Source organism: Phytophthora infestans, genomic scaffold (genome assembly GCF_000142945.1).
Source record: "Phytophthora infestans T30-4 supercont1.15 genomic scaffold, whole genome shotgun sequence".
Classification (NCBI taxonomy): Eukaryota; Oomycota; class Peronosporomycetes; order Peronosporales; family Peronosporaceae; genus Phytophthora; species Phytophthora infestans.
Genome location: NW_003303744.1, coordinates 767,123 through 782,467, shown reverse-complemented (window position 1 = coordinate 782,467; position 15,345 = coordinate 767,123). Strand labels below are relative to the sequence as shown.

Genomic DNA, 15,345 nt, shown 5'->3' with positions numbered 1-15,345 from the left:
TTTGTTGAAGGAATGATTTGCGCAGAGTTGTTAGGGCAGTACAGAACTGAATGAGGACAAAGGTAGAGAGGATTAGGCGGCCATAGTGAAGAGGAAGTCTTGAATGTAGAAGGAGAAGACGCTTGTGGTGGACTTGGTAAAAGAGGAAGTGGTGATTTAGATAGTCTGGTGTCCTGGAGGGGAGTTATTCTCCACCAACCAGTCCAGTTATATAAGAAATCTCTATATGATATAGCACAATTATATTCCCCTAGATAGTCAGCATCACATCGGAGATGGTTACTTCAACAGCCTCCCACATCGAGGAATGTGTATGATGCTCTATCTGTCAGGTGCACCACAGGTGGCTGTTAATAACAGTCCTGTGCGTACATGAACATTTACAAGAGGTAGATCTTGTTTTGATATTGACATTCTTTTTTCTTTGACTTCTATTGTCAGATTTGTCGTTTTGTTACCAGTTTTGGCAGGGGTTGTACAGATTTCTTGTTTTATTGTTATTTTGGCTACTCAGGAAAACCGTAGAGGATTAAACCTGTTCACCATAGTAGGATGTCGTTGTTAGCGCTTTTGTTGCACGCGTTTTGAAGAAAGCTACTCAGGAAAACCTTTCATTTTGAGGTGTCAAAACCTGTTCGCTGTATTGTTGGCTACTCAGGAAACCTTTGAGGATACACCTGTTCACCGTGTTGATATTTAGATATTTTGTGAAAGTTGTGTTAAACTTTTGTTCATTAAACTGCCAGTTTTGTGCTCTTTAGTTTGTGGATATTTCTTCACACTTTGAAATTTCGTATTTGCTTTTTGTTATTATTTGATTGCTTTTACTTTTGTGTGGAGAGTTTATAGTTTTCAAATATTTTTAAAGAAAGGCTACAGCTTTCAAAGCATAAAAACATCTAACAGTGTCATCGGTAGTGTACGCATCTTGTTTGCAGGCTCTCATCGTTGGGGCTATTTTTCTCCCTAGAGGCTCATGGAGTTGTTTCTCATTTCGAAGATTTTTATTTTGTTTATACTTCGCAAGTGCAAGCAATAGGTTTGTAAACTATCGATTCCATTGAAAATGAAACTAATGCAGTAAAACTATAGTTGCTTTCTGTAGACAGAGGCTTGTGTAGGCTTGTCTTAAAGTCATAAAGTATTGAAGATTTTTTTCTTTATGCTGGAAATGTTTGAAACTTATGCCGCAATAAATTTTTTAAGTTTGGCGAATTGAATGAATTGTTTCGGCGTTGTTGCCTCCCAGTTTCATACATTTCTGGGCGTATTTCTTAACTTGGTTAAATACCAGACACATGTTTGTATGGACAATTGCCCATTTTCATTTTATCTCTTTCTTGTTTTTTTAAGGTATATTTTTATTTTACAGGTCCAAAATGTAGTGGATTACCTGTTCTCAACAAGCCGTAGATCTGCATTTAGTAGACTGCTGCAGCTTTGCATTAAGCGAGGTTTTAGCTGTCTTGTAGCTCGAGATGTACATATTTAAAATGGTATCTAATTAAGTACACATATACTAGTAGTAAATACACAGCTTGTAGCTGGAATATTTTAAGCACAGCTTTATAGCTCGCAAGTGGGGCATTTGGCCTCCCAGTATGGCGTGACACTACAGCAATGCTGCTGGTGCGTGAGGGCGGTATTTAGTTCTTCGCCTTAAATATGTACTACATGTACTTGTACATCATCGAATGCATGTACGTGTATGTGTACGTGTACGTAGAGCACAAGGCACTGTGGCCTTCTAGTACGGCTTTTCAGCCAGCATCAATAGTACAGCGCTATGGCTGGTCTGGCATCATGGCCTCACAACTCGGCAATGGCCGGTGTGGCACGGAATGTATGTGTCTCGTGCGGCGCTACAGCTCCATGGCTGGCGCGGGAGTTTCATGACCTCCCAGCATGGCGAATAACTACGCATGCTGTGCTACAGCACAGTGGCTGGAGCCAAGTTGGCAACGTGGCCTCACGCGAGTTGGTGTCCGTCGGGCGATTTTCTCTCCGATCTCCTTCATGAGCCTTGGGGCTTGGAGGCGCATCGTCTTGCCGCTTTCAGCTCGTCAGTACCCTGGCGAAGCGTTGGGCTCATAACCTGTTGAAGGAATGATTTGCGCAGAGTTGTTAGGGCAGTACAGAACTGAATGAGGACAAAGGTAGAGAGGATTAGGCGGCCATAGTGAAGAGGAAGTCTTGAATGTAGAAGGAGAAGACGCTTGTGGTGGACTTGGTAAAAGAGGAAGTGGTGATTTAGATAGTCTGGTGTCCTGGAGGGGAGTTATTCTCCACCAACCAGTCCAGTTATATAAGAAATCTCTATATGATATAGCACAATTATATTCCCCTAGATAGTCAGCATCACATCGGAGATGGTTACTTCAACAGCCTCCCACATCGAGGAATGTGTATGATGCTCTATCTGTCAGGTGCACCACAGGTGGCTGTTAATAACAGTCCTGTGCGTACATGAACATTTACAAGAGGTAGATCTTGTTTTGATATTGACATTCTTTTTTCTTTGACTTCTATTGTCAGATTTGTCGTTTTGTTACCAGTTTTGGCAGGGGTTGTACAGATTTCTTGTTTTATTGTTATTTTGGCTACTCAGGAAAACCGTAGAGGATTAAACCTGTTCACCATAGTAGGATGTCGTTGTTAGCGCTTTTGTTGCACGCGTTTTGAAGAAAGCTACTCAGGAAAACCTTTCATTTTGAGGTGTCAAAACCTGTTCGCTGTATTGTTGGCTACTCAGGAAACCTTTGAGGATACACCTGTTCACCGTGTTGATATTTAGATATTTTGTGAAAGTTGTGTTAAACTTTTGTTCATTAAACTGCCAGTTTTGTGCTCTTTAGTTTGTGGATATTTCTTCACACTTTGAAATTTCGTATTTGCTTTTTGTTATTATTTGATTGCTTTTACTTTTGTGTGGAGAGTTTATAGTTTTCAAATATTTTTAAAGAAAGGCTACAGCTTTCAAAGGAAGTTATTTGTACGTGAGCTTTTGAAGGGGGTCTACGAAGCTAAAAGCGATTGTTACTATGAACAAAAATCATTGGACAAACCATAATTGCCCACAAACTCGCAAAACCAAAAACATTAGCGCCGCCCGAACGTAACCAGAACTTAATGGCAATAACCCCCCCCCCGAAAAAAAACAAGTTCAAACTGCAGCTCGAGAAACCGTATGCGATCAAGAGTTTCGATACTTGCAAAGATTTGGGCATTCCTGTTGATGACAGAAAATGTTCTTCCTGCACAGTTAGTAAGTTGATTCTTGCGTTTGAGTACAAATCAAAATAAATGTTGCTCTTGGAGGTGAAACGTTTGGCGAGCACTCGGGGTCCCATCCAGGCCCCAGTGCTCCCAAAACAAATTGGTAAAATTATTTGTATTATCAAAGGCTACTTAATGAGCACACCGATCACAATAGTTAGTCAGACCCTGGCTAATAATGGCGAGGACTGTCCGCCGTAAAATAAGTATGCACGATCATTTTCAGTTAATGACTAATAGTGGTGCACGAATAACAATGGTGAAATCTGAACTTAATAGTTTAGAATACTCAATCGTTGCAGCTGATCTTTTCTCAGTGTGTCCTTGATGTAGCTCAACTAGAAAGCGAGAAACAATTTCCTGTAGCGACTTGCTGAGCTGCTCTAATTTCCAGTACCGTCGCTACTAGCGTTTAACCCACACAGTACCATCAGGTTTTGCCCAGCTTGTGCTGTTCTTGTCCATCTCAGCAATCACCATTCGCGTGCATTATGCAGCACTTTCCAGGTATTTTTTGCTTGGTTTTGTCAATGCGCGATATGATTTAGGTCCTTGCATCCAATCTCCACGTCTAGTTGCGTCCATTTTTCATTTCTCGCATAAAACACGTAAGTGGACCTTGATTCGCTGTAAAGGTAATCTACCAGCAGGTTGGACAAAAGCAATGACACTGGGCGGGAATAACGGATGCGTATTTGCACATGTTTCTCAGTGCTAATACCGCTTCACGGGAATGCCCACTGGCGTTGTCCACCCGTAGGTAGTAAACTGTAGCGAACGGTCAACCAGAGCCCCTGCGCCGCACTTCGTTCCATTGTTGAATATAAGCGCTGCTGATAAACGCGCTCGGCGAAGAGCGGTGCGCAGCCCCCGCAACACTGTCAGAGATATGATAACTTCACTTCTAATTTTTGAGTATGAGCATGGAGCACATAACACATAATCTTAGCGTTCGCACCTTCGTGACAGCACACATCCTATAATCTCTTCTTCTAGTTAGATAAGCTATAATATGGTCAGTACTTAGGCGGCTGCAATATCATTTGCAGTAAAATCAACTAATAGCATAAAAATACCTGAAACAATACTGCGTTATTTTTACCTTGTCCGCGCCGCAAAAGTCTAGCGTTTTACCGTCGTTCAAGTCGATTATAAAATGGCTCTCGTCCATACTGAGCTGTTGGCAGGTGCTCAGCGCGCCGTCGTCGACGAGGTGCTGAACGGTGCCTAGGTATTTTACTACGGAGTGCTCGATCTGAACCTGCTTTTCTTGCTTTCTTGCCCTTTAGCTTCTGGTAGACAATATTATAGCGCTCAGTAAAATCTTGATATCGTCGCTGAGGTGTGACCAGAGCAATACGCTTTTGCCAATCCAAAGCGGTGCTTCATACCTTGTCACTGAGCGTGAACGCTTTGATTTAAACCTCATGCGTGCTGCCCACGATCGTTGGTGTAGCCAGATCGAAAAGTAGCCGAGACGAAAGCTTGACGCCAGCCCTGCGAAGCCGCTCAAATTCCGCAAGAAGCTGGGGATTGCGGAATTTGAGCGGCTTCGCAGAGCTGGCGTCAAGCTTACGTCTTATAGCCAGGACCGCACCACTGAGATCCTTATGAACAGGCTGGCGCCGACCATCGGTGGACGACCTTGAGTATTTCCGCTACCCTCCTTCATCCCGAGCGAGTTGCAGCGTCGACCAGGTGTTCCGAAATAATAAATGTAGTGGAAATCCAATACTTATGTTCTTATCTATTTTCTTACAAATACTTTATTTTACCGGTTTAACCGGTATTGTCTATTTTACTTTTTACAGTGCACATTTTAACGATGTCTTCCTGCGCCTTTCGTTACCACCAATGTGTAGTAATTACACCACAGACTCCCTGTTACTTTGGGTAGTGCAGGACAATCACCAGTACGACCTAGTATCTGCAAATTCTCACTTTAAAGTAACGATGACTCTCTCAACATCGTTTAAGATCAAGCAAATCTGCAACTACTTTTTCAAATCACTTCTCGATGAGCAAGATGAGCCGACCGAGCACTATCGCTGCCAGTGTGGCACCAGTCGCAAGCAAGACGTCAAGACTGGCTACTCCAATCTCATCAGTCACGCCCCTTAAGCAGCACCCAGACTATCTCACTATCCTGGTGACCAGCGGCGTCAACTTTGGAAAGCTTGTTACGTTTGCCGGCCAGAAGAGCCAATCTGTTTACTCTTGGCTTGACTTTACTGTGCAATGCAATCTCCCTTTCATCTTCTGTGAGGGTCGTACTGCCGACAAGTACACGTCGTTGAAGAGGATTTCGACTGAAACGCTGCTCAAATACGCTGTTTTAGTGACTAAAGAGGTCATTCTCCCTACTTTTGGCATTATGTTGGACGGATGCACTTTTCTGTCGGAGCATTATGTTGCTGTGTTTGGCGTGTTTGGTCACGATGAACGTCCGAGCAGTTCTGCTGGCGATTGCTCCAATTGTGGACGAAGAGGCAGTTGATCAGACTGCTGCAAGCCATGTCACATGTCTTCAAGGGATACTGCCATTCTTTAAGCGCAGCCTGGCTAGCATAGCATATCTTGTGGGTGACAATTGCCCAGTCAACACCAAACTTGCTGATTAGCAGCAAGTACCGTTTATCGGTTGTGTCAGCCACCGGCTGAACTTGGCTGTAAATTTGTACCTTTCAGAGTTCTAGCCTCTATTAGACCAGCTTCAGTTGCTTATGCGAAAGCTGCGGAGTCTGAGCAAGGCAGCATCATTAAGGTAAAGTTGTACTAACGTTGATTATGTTACCCGAATGCTGCGGTAAAACTGGCAAGTTTTTAATATTCACTAAAATAGTTTTGGTGTAAATATAGAAAAAACTCATTTGCGATCAGTACTTCGCCAAGCGACGAGATGGAGCTCAACGTTTCGGATGATGACCGGTACCTCAAGATTCGCGCCGGCCTCGACACCGACGACGACGACATCGTCTCGCTGATGCCGACGCGTCACCAGGAAAAGCATCTTAGGGATCATCTCTGCGAGCTTGGAGATTTCCAGTCCTCCACTATGAAATTACAAGAAGAAAAATTGACGCTTCTCGGTGTTCGAGACATTTTTGACGCGCTCGTCGAAGAGCACCCTGTCACCTCCAAGTATCTTGCGGCAGAAGCGGCCATTGTATAGGATTCTGCGTTCGAAGATGCGTGTGTATTGGCGCTGGCGGGGAGGGCTGGCGAGCTAACCGAAGACCAAGAGATCATGCTGCATCCATTCAAGACGACCCCGGCCATTGCTATTCGCCGCCATGCGACGAACCACACGTGTGAGAGGCAAGGCTTTGCTAATCAAGTCTTGACTGCGAGGAAGAAGCAAAGGACGGCGCTGAAGGAGTTTGCTGCAGTCAGTTTTATTCCTCCCACCTCCAATGCAGTCGAGAGGTTGTTTAGTATAGCGAAGCATACACTGTCGAATCACCGTGAGAGAAGCTACCTATGCATCTTGAAACTGTCCTATTTCTCAAGCTCAATAGGCGTTTTTGGAGCACAGCTACGGCTGCCAAGGTCGTTCACAAGTGCCAGCATAAAGTTCTGTAATGTAATTACAATACACTTACAATAAGACCAATACTTTATTTTGTTATTCATCGTGGCGGTGATAATATCTTATTTCTACAATGATGAACAATAACATTGCAATGATATATTATCGGAACACCTGGCGCCGACCGCTTTTTCCATCAATCGCGGTCTTATTGAGGCTAACCCGGCGATCGGCTGCTCTGAAGAGCGTCGGAAACTGCGTTGTGGCGCGATCAAACGCGCCTTCTCTCTGTTTTTAACACATTTCCTATCATCCACTGAGCGCTGCGTTCTCTGTCGGCCACTGCCATAACGTGCTGGAAATAGTGCTAATTGCCATTGCTCATTATGGCTGTGCCGAGATTAGCATAATGCAGTTTGCTCAGTTTTCACCAACCGTTCTGGTCACGGTTGGTGGAAATTGAGCACGCCTAATACGAGTTCATCACTAGAATTGATGTTGATACTGTAATATCTCTTCAATATGAAGTACGACTAAATTCGAAGCACGATTAATTAGAGTGATCGATGTAGATTGCATTGGACGTATCTGTCGAGCCCTCGTATTGGTCTTTTTCGTTGATGCGTGAGCTGGAGCACCTTTCTAAACTTAATTATTTAGCTTTCCTTGAGATGAACTGGTCGCATCTGAAACGTGCAATGCTGATCTTGGAAGCACTGGCAATTACATTGGGTACAGCAGCAATAACGTCGACTCTTTCGGACTAATTTATTCATTTTGACGCATTTTTGATATAAATGTATATAAGAAAATAAGATAGCGTCAAAAAGTTGTGGTGGGCCATTGGGCCCCTCCAAATCTTTCAAATGCCGGTGGAGATGATCTAATTCTGAGGCTGTTCCTTTTTGTCGACTAAAGCCTGAAATAGACACACCCAATGCTGTGACGTATCGCACACATGGTTATGGTACGTTTATGGACAGGTAAGAGTATGGTATCGAAACCTGGGTACCATTTTCGGTAAGCTTACGGTACGGCTTACTGGACGGGTTGTAGTAGCTAACCAAGACTGAAGGAGTGGACATGAGAGAACGTTTACATCCTCCAAACTCTAGTTAGAGAAAGTCACTTTTCATTTTGCCAAGAGCTACAGACGTTTCTATCTGCTACATAGTAGCACTCAAGGAGTCCAACCATCGGCTTGTTTCCCTCTAATTCGATCATTGCGTCAAGACCTTCTCCGTTATGGAAGACGCCAGCTCGCCGCAGTCGTTTAGAGAAGTACTCGCATTTCTCGCTCGTCAGCAAGCGGAGTTCTAAGCAGTGATGCAGCGCGAATACGCTTCTAGAAAAGCCGCTCAGATCGAGGTCAGCAAAAGTCAACCCCCACCGTATCACGGCAACCTAGACGAGGATCTTGAGCTATTTGGTTTTGCCCTGGAACAATATTACGCCGAATACTACCCTCAGATGACGAAGGGGTCGCCCCAGTTTGTTGCCATGATATCAAGGGGACACCAAGAAGCTGGCACCGCCGAATCTCGGCGGAATGTGATGCGAGAAGACGAGTTGAGATCGGGGTGATGTTTAAAGCGGTCAAATACAAGCGATTCTACCACCTGACAGCGAATATCGCTTACAGGAGCGGTTGCGCGCTTAGTCGGATCACTTCACGTTATAAATTGGCGGCGGAGTTTCAAAATTTGCTGACCCAATGCACGGTGCAAATCAGCCAGCTGAAGCTGCTTTTCTACCTCCAACAAGGGCTAAATTAGCACCTCTAGTCATTTACGAAAGCATCATCCAGAATGACACAGACAAGACGGGTAAATCTTGATATGAATCATACAATCACACACACCGATAGGAACCTGCTCTATAATATTTGACAAGCGTAGTAGTTTTTCAGTTTGTGGCGAGAATACACAGGCGTCGTGACTGGTATAAAGTGACGCACATGGAATTGTGTGATGAGTACTTAATGCAGGATTTTCATAAAGAACCGTCCTCACCCCACAACTTCCAGAGCAGTGACAGAAGTAAAGCGAGATGCACCCGAGGCGGTGACAGGCTTTAAAGACAAGACGACAAGTGCCACATATGTGAAACGCTTTGAAGTCAAGATGCCAAGACCCACATATACTTAGGTGGCGCTGTGTACAGAGGAAACGATGAAGGTCGCAACTGACTTCGTTGAGGGAGCTATGCTGCTCGCAAGTAACTGACACAGATCGCTATCGTCCGTGTCTTATATGCCATAGTGTAGACAACGTCATGGTCGAACGGCGCCTAAAGTGCACGAGCATCCCATGCGAGGCCTCGGGTAAATATGGGGTCAAATGGAAAATCTGGCGGCGTAATGACTCTTATCGGCCGAGAATATTTCACAGCACCATGGAGCATGTGAGGCGCAGCTGAACGTAAGGGTCCCCACAAGAGCGTGATCACGGCAGAGATGAATAAGTCCACCGTACAGCAAGATGGGTATGGTATCCCCCCCCCGGAGCTACATGTTATACTTAGCAACATGAGGCATATATCTGACATTACCCAACCCTGTCACAAGTTGCGCACTGTGCTAAGTATTGTCGCAAGCTCAAGGTAGCCAAGAATCTGGTGCACGCAGTGAAGCAGCGAATGCAAAAAATGCGCTCAATCCAATCGGAGATCATGACAGGGCCTTTTTAGGGCTATAGGATTGAGATGGACACCCTTATGTTGATAAAGGTACCGACGAAGATACCTTTGTAATTGGTGTAGCGAGCCGAGCTCTCATCAGCGCAGCTGTCGAGTCTACATCGGCGAGTCGATTTACGTTATTTCACGCGGATGCAACATTTAAGCTCATCGGTCTGGGTTATTTAATAACCACTTGTGGTTTCCCAGACTCAATAAGATCGTATTAGCTCGCAGCAATGTTTGTGATTAGTCGCCAAATTGCCGACGAGTATTCTATGTGCCTCGCTGCGCCTATGGAAATTGTCAATCAAGCTCGCCCTAGCGCTAATATTTATGTCGATACTGTGGTGGGAGACGCCGAAGGCGTTCAAATGAACGTATTTCTACGGGTTTGCAGAGTTGTCGTCTGCCTCATACCAAATATAATTCTTTCATGTGATTAACAGCACCCGAAAACGTACGCGCCATTTGTCACCCGTGCTTCGCAAGTCAGCGACGGAATAAAAAATGCGCATCCACTATTCTAGCAACATGAATGCTTACAGCTCTGAAAAGGATGACGTACTGGCGAAGTGGTGAGAGACTTCCCAGCTTCACGCATTTGCCGACTACTTAACGACGCAGTAGTTGGATAGCCGGTATTGAAGATGGCAAATATTTCACACGCCAAGCGGGTACGTCACAGCTAATAACCCCTGCGAGACTTTCATTGCACTCCTATAACGCTACACCGGAAGGCGGCGCTATAACATGCAACGATTTCTCAGCGTAAGTCAAATGGTAGTACACAACTCGATAAAAAGGACACCCGCACACGATAGCGAAATTCAGCAACCAGCACCGTTCATGGCTCGAGCTGCCGCGTCGATGGTAGGAGCCACACGCGGTGTAGTTCATTATACTGATAATTCAAGTTTGGGTCGTGCCAATGCATTTTAGATAGAAGCCGCTAAAGAGTCTGATGGGCTTAACAACCTGTGATCAGCTCTCGGCAGCCCGTTTAATTCGACCGCGAATGACGATGACGATACGACTGATATAATTTTGGGCCCTCTCTATTGGTTAATGAGCAGCGGGAACCGGCTGCGCAGTTGTACATACGTGTCTATCGTGGTCGCTTTGATATGCGCACATGATTGCTATGCCAGAAGGTGGTTGGGCTGTGAATGCCGCTACGCGTGTGTGGCTGCAAATTATATTTTTAACCGACACAAAATGTGTTGTCACGTCATGGTTGAGTGCAAAGCAAAGAAGTTGGGCAAACCTGGCTTCGAAGATTACGGCTAAGTTCTTCAACAATCAAATTTGAAAAAAAAAAAACAATTCCGGGGAACAACCCAAGAAACAAAACCAAAATCCTACGGCTTCTATTGGCAGTGGTGATATACCCTTACCGCTTAAAAATAATAAGTTGGGGCAAGGTCAGCCGTTGCTTGCATCTCGGACTCTAAGCGTCCAGTTAATTCTGTGCCCCGGCACGTGATCCATACGACTAATTGTACCAAATTCACTACTGCTCCCTTTGGTACTGATGTGTGTGTCTTTATCGCTTCTCTACTGACATGGCCTCTCTCCTTTCACTCTTTTATTTCGAATTACAAGGCCGATTCTTCACCTGCGACGACGCTTGCTGAGCCCTTGACTCGTGTGCTTTACGCGTGGGAGTCCTCGACCGAGAGGACCTGCGTAGATTACTAGTGGTTGAAATCTCCAATCGCGGCATTTGAAGAATAGCTTCTTGGCGCTGGTTTGCCGCAACGACAGCAGCTTCAACGACCCCACTTACCGGGACAGCGCAGCACTGAGCGCTTGCATTGCGTGGCGCAACGATTGTTGTCTCAACGTTGTCCTGGCGATCGGCGTATGTCGCTGGACCATAACAAATAATCTCCGACCTCCGACAACCTCCGACCTGTATAAAAATAGTGGCACATCTGGGTCAATTACTCTTAAAACAAATATATTAAGTTCGTATTTTATACTGTGGACCACATCGAAAACGTTTACACAGGAACAGCGGCGGGGACGGCAGCGAGAGAGTTTGTGGTGGCGGTAGCGGCAGGCAGGGGTGGTGGCAGGTCGGTGAACGGGAGTGCACAGGAGACAGTGGCAGGGTGGTGCACAGGAGGCGCGGTGCACAAGCAGCAGCGAGATGCTGGTGGCGGTGAGCTGGCGGCGGCGGTATACAGGCGGCAGGGAGTTTAAAACGGTGAGTTAGTCGCAGTGAGCTGGTGGCGTGCGGTGTAAATGTGTCGCCAAGATGGTGGCGGAGGCGATAGGGTGTCGTGCGTGCGGTGACAAGCACTTTTCGGTGGTGGGCTGGTGGTGGTAGCATGCGGTCGACGAGCGAGTAGGAGCTGCGTAGCGCAGAGCAGGATACTGGCAAGCGTGTGGAGTCGATGACGGGTTGGCATGGCCAGGAGTGCTCCGTGTATTAATAATGCAATACATGTACATTTATTTGACAAATGCTATCTAATATGTTCTACGTAGTACAAAATTAATGGATCCCCACGCAAAGTTGCTACATGTACTGCTCCTAATGACGAGTTAGCTCACTGCGGCGCTGCTTCCGGAAGTCGAAGCAATTTGACCTCTTCTAAAATTTGCTACTGCAGTATTTTTCTTTATTATATCTAGTTTAAAATGTAAAAATAATGTGTGGTAATGATTGCATTGGTCATTGAAGTCGGATAAATGACGTAATGCATGTGATATGCCGACGTCTTGAAATTTGTAAGAGCATACCCATATTTCCCGAGTCCCCTCCGACCCGATATGTCGGAGCCAACTCCGACGAGGCCCAACCCGACCCATACCATTTGGATTGACCATATCATTTTGTCAAGTCAGTATGATTCGTCGCTCAAAAAAAAATGGATGATTGGTAATTATACCAAAACTGAAATTAAGCAGGGTCGGAGAATTGATGATATTCATCCATATACAGGAAAACATGCTTCAGGCTCCTCCCCGACACTATCTGCATCTTCACCATCTTCAGCCGATCTCCGCACAATCTTTGCTAGGGTACCGGACATCCAAATCTTCTATGTTGCATAAGAAATCAAGAGCAAGGAAGCCCAGCAAGATGAGTCACTTTCATTACGTGAAAACATACCACATTTTTTGTTTCATCAGAGGTACATGCATAAGAACGGTATAATCCCACAGACAGTACAGATGATCTGCACAGACGAAGAAGCATAACCGCATACAAACAGAAGTCAGCACAGAAAAAACTGTCGAAAAGTGTAAATCCACATATCGATGCGAGAAATGCACAGACTGAAACTAACTTAAGGTGTACCACATAGAGTAGCAAACGTATTGAGTGCTTGAATTTTACTGGTCGACTGGCCATAAGCTCACGGCTTACACGTGGCAGCTGAATCAAAGTCCCTCACCAGCGCGCTCGGCATTAAGCTTCGTTTTTTACCGTGACACTTGCGACGGGACCCAACCCGCTTCCTTGAAGCGACAGGAAGTAGCACTTTGTCCCTCAGCGACAAAACAAGCGTAGCGTGAGCGTGCAGACTGTGGGGATACGTGTGAAGGCACGTGTAGAGAGTGCAGTGAAGTTGCGACGGCAGCTGACAGCTTACTAGTTTCTGCAGGGAGTGGTGACGTGAAAAGATCAAGTGACAAGAAGTGACGCGTGGCCACGCAGTGACAAATCAGCGCACGGCGACCGTCTAGGCTGTGGAAAAATACGTGCAGATACGGTGGTGGAGTGGTGCTGTTCTGTGTGGCGATAATAATGTTCGTGGAGGACGGCGGCGATAGAGCTGTAGCTGGTCGGAGAAAGACCCGTTGTTGCTACAGTTGGGATCTGCTGTGTGAAATTAATGCTGCTGAGCTCGCGGAATTTCAAGATCTAGAGTTTCGCTGCGCTCGAGTGGGACACACTGACCCAGCAAGACCTTGTCGACTCTGCGAAGGAAGTGAGCACGTCATGACAGAGAGAAGACTGTGCTGCGGTAGTAAGACGTGCACACGGTATGGATCGTGCAAATTTGGGTGGAAAATATGGATGTGCAAGCAATTAAATCGATGCCAAGTGTATTACAATAGAATTGACCACATTCGTGACGAGTCAGTAAATTGTGACGGACCGCATAGAACAAAGATTACCGCAGAAATGAAGAAATTCATTCTGCAACAGGACGAATGTGCAGTTTCACCTCAGCTCATTTGGAGTAGTATGCGTCGATCTGAGATCTTACAGCCCAAGCGAGGGTACCCTACGCTAGAACAAGTGAAAAACTGCGCTAAATATTTGCGTCATCTTCAGGGCACTAAGAATTCAATTCACGTCGTCCGCGAGCTAGTTCGCAAGAACGCGTTCGACCCAACCGGGGATCTAAACCGCGCGTTCTGCTTTGGATACGATGAAGATGCAAATGGCCACGCGTGTGTGGGTAAAGGCACAGATGCAGACTCGTTTGTTATTGGCGTTTCGAGTCTTGCGCTGATCAATGCATGCATTGACTTTGCCACTCCAGGCCGCTTCTCGCTCTTCCATGCAGATGCCACATTCAAACTAAGTGATCTGGGGTACCCCGTTACTACATGCGGCTTTTCGGAGTCTTCGAGGTCCTACCAACTTGCCGCTATATTTGTAGTGAGCCGTCGAACAACCAAGGCGTACAATATGTGCCTTAGTGCACTTGTGAGCATCGTGAAACGTGTGCGCCCTTCTTTCGCGCTTCATATTGACGCCGTAATGGGTGACGCTGAAGACGCACAGCTCAACGGGTTTCAGCAGGTGTCGCCTTTTGGCTCCGCGACATATATTATGTGTTTTTTTCACGTGTTGTACAATGTCCGGAAACGAACCCGACATCTGCAGTGGGAGCATCGCAAAGCGGTAATGGACGGAATAGTAAGGATTCACTACGCGGACAACATGAACACATACTACACACTGAAAGATACAGTGCTCGCAGAGTGGAGAAAGATTCCGCAACTGGAGGTGTTCACGAAATATTTTACCGAGCAGTGGTTGGACAGTAGATACTGGCGCTGGCAAGTATTTCACACCCCGATTGGTTATGCCACGACCAATAACCCTTGCGAAACTTTTAACGCAATTCTAAAGAAGTACACCGGGCGCCGAAGGTTTTTTTATGCAGCGACTACTGGCTATCACTTTGATAGTAATTCAAGATGCTGCGGTGTGCTCCCCGACTTCTGATACTACAATCCATCCTCCGACTAGAGCGGCAGCTAAAGCTTCAGCCCTGATGATTGCCAAGGAGCGAGCTATCGTATATGCTATTGAAGATCCGGATATATGTCATGTAAAGCAGCTACCCCGGGGAGAACAAGACGCAGACGAGCAGGTAGTTGATGAGCTGTCTACAGCACTGGACGGTCCATTTCGAGAGTCGAGCGACACCTCAGAATCCGACGACAGGGATCTGTGTGTTGGCCCAGCATTAGTTGTGAGGGAACAGCGAGCTCGCGCGGCTAAGCTGTACAGCAACGTTGTGACTTGGTCGTTGTGGTACGCCCATTCGACGGCAATGCCAGAGGAAGGCTGGGTTGTTGATGTTCAACAGTGCGTGTGTGGGTGCAAATTTTACCTGAAGTTCAAAACATGCTGCCATATCATCGTCGGGAGAAAGGCAAAACGTTTGGGAAGTCCGGGTATCGAAGACAAGACGGAGAAGCTCTTCAACCGGCAAATCCGGAAAACCAAGAGCACCAAGTCCAGAAATAAGAAGAAAACGGGTAAGGAAATAGACCGCGACAGTGCCACCGACACCCCACTCCCCCTTACTGAGCCGCGGAGCGGCAGGCCGCTTCTTGCATCTAGAGCACTTGACATTCAGCTCATCTTGTGTCCTAATACGTAG

The 15,345-nt window shown here is 46.1% G+C and overlaps 1 protein-coding gene across 1 annotated transcript; it reads left to right on the top strand.

The window, feature by feature from the left end:
- Positions 1-14,730: 14,730 nt before the first annotated feature.
- PITG_09513 (uncharacterized protein) lies at positions 14,731-15,345 on the top strand (the record flags this gene model as incomplete). The annotated part of the gene is made up of 2 exons (XM_002903111.1): positions 14,731-15,197; positions 15,282-15,345. 2 exons carry the CDS (start codon positions 14,731-14,733, stop codon positions 15,343-15,345), a joined length of 531 nt encoding a protein of 176 aa, XP_002903157.1.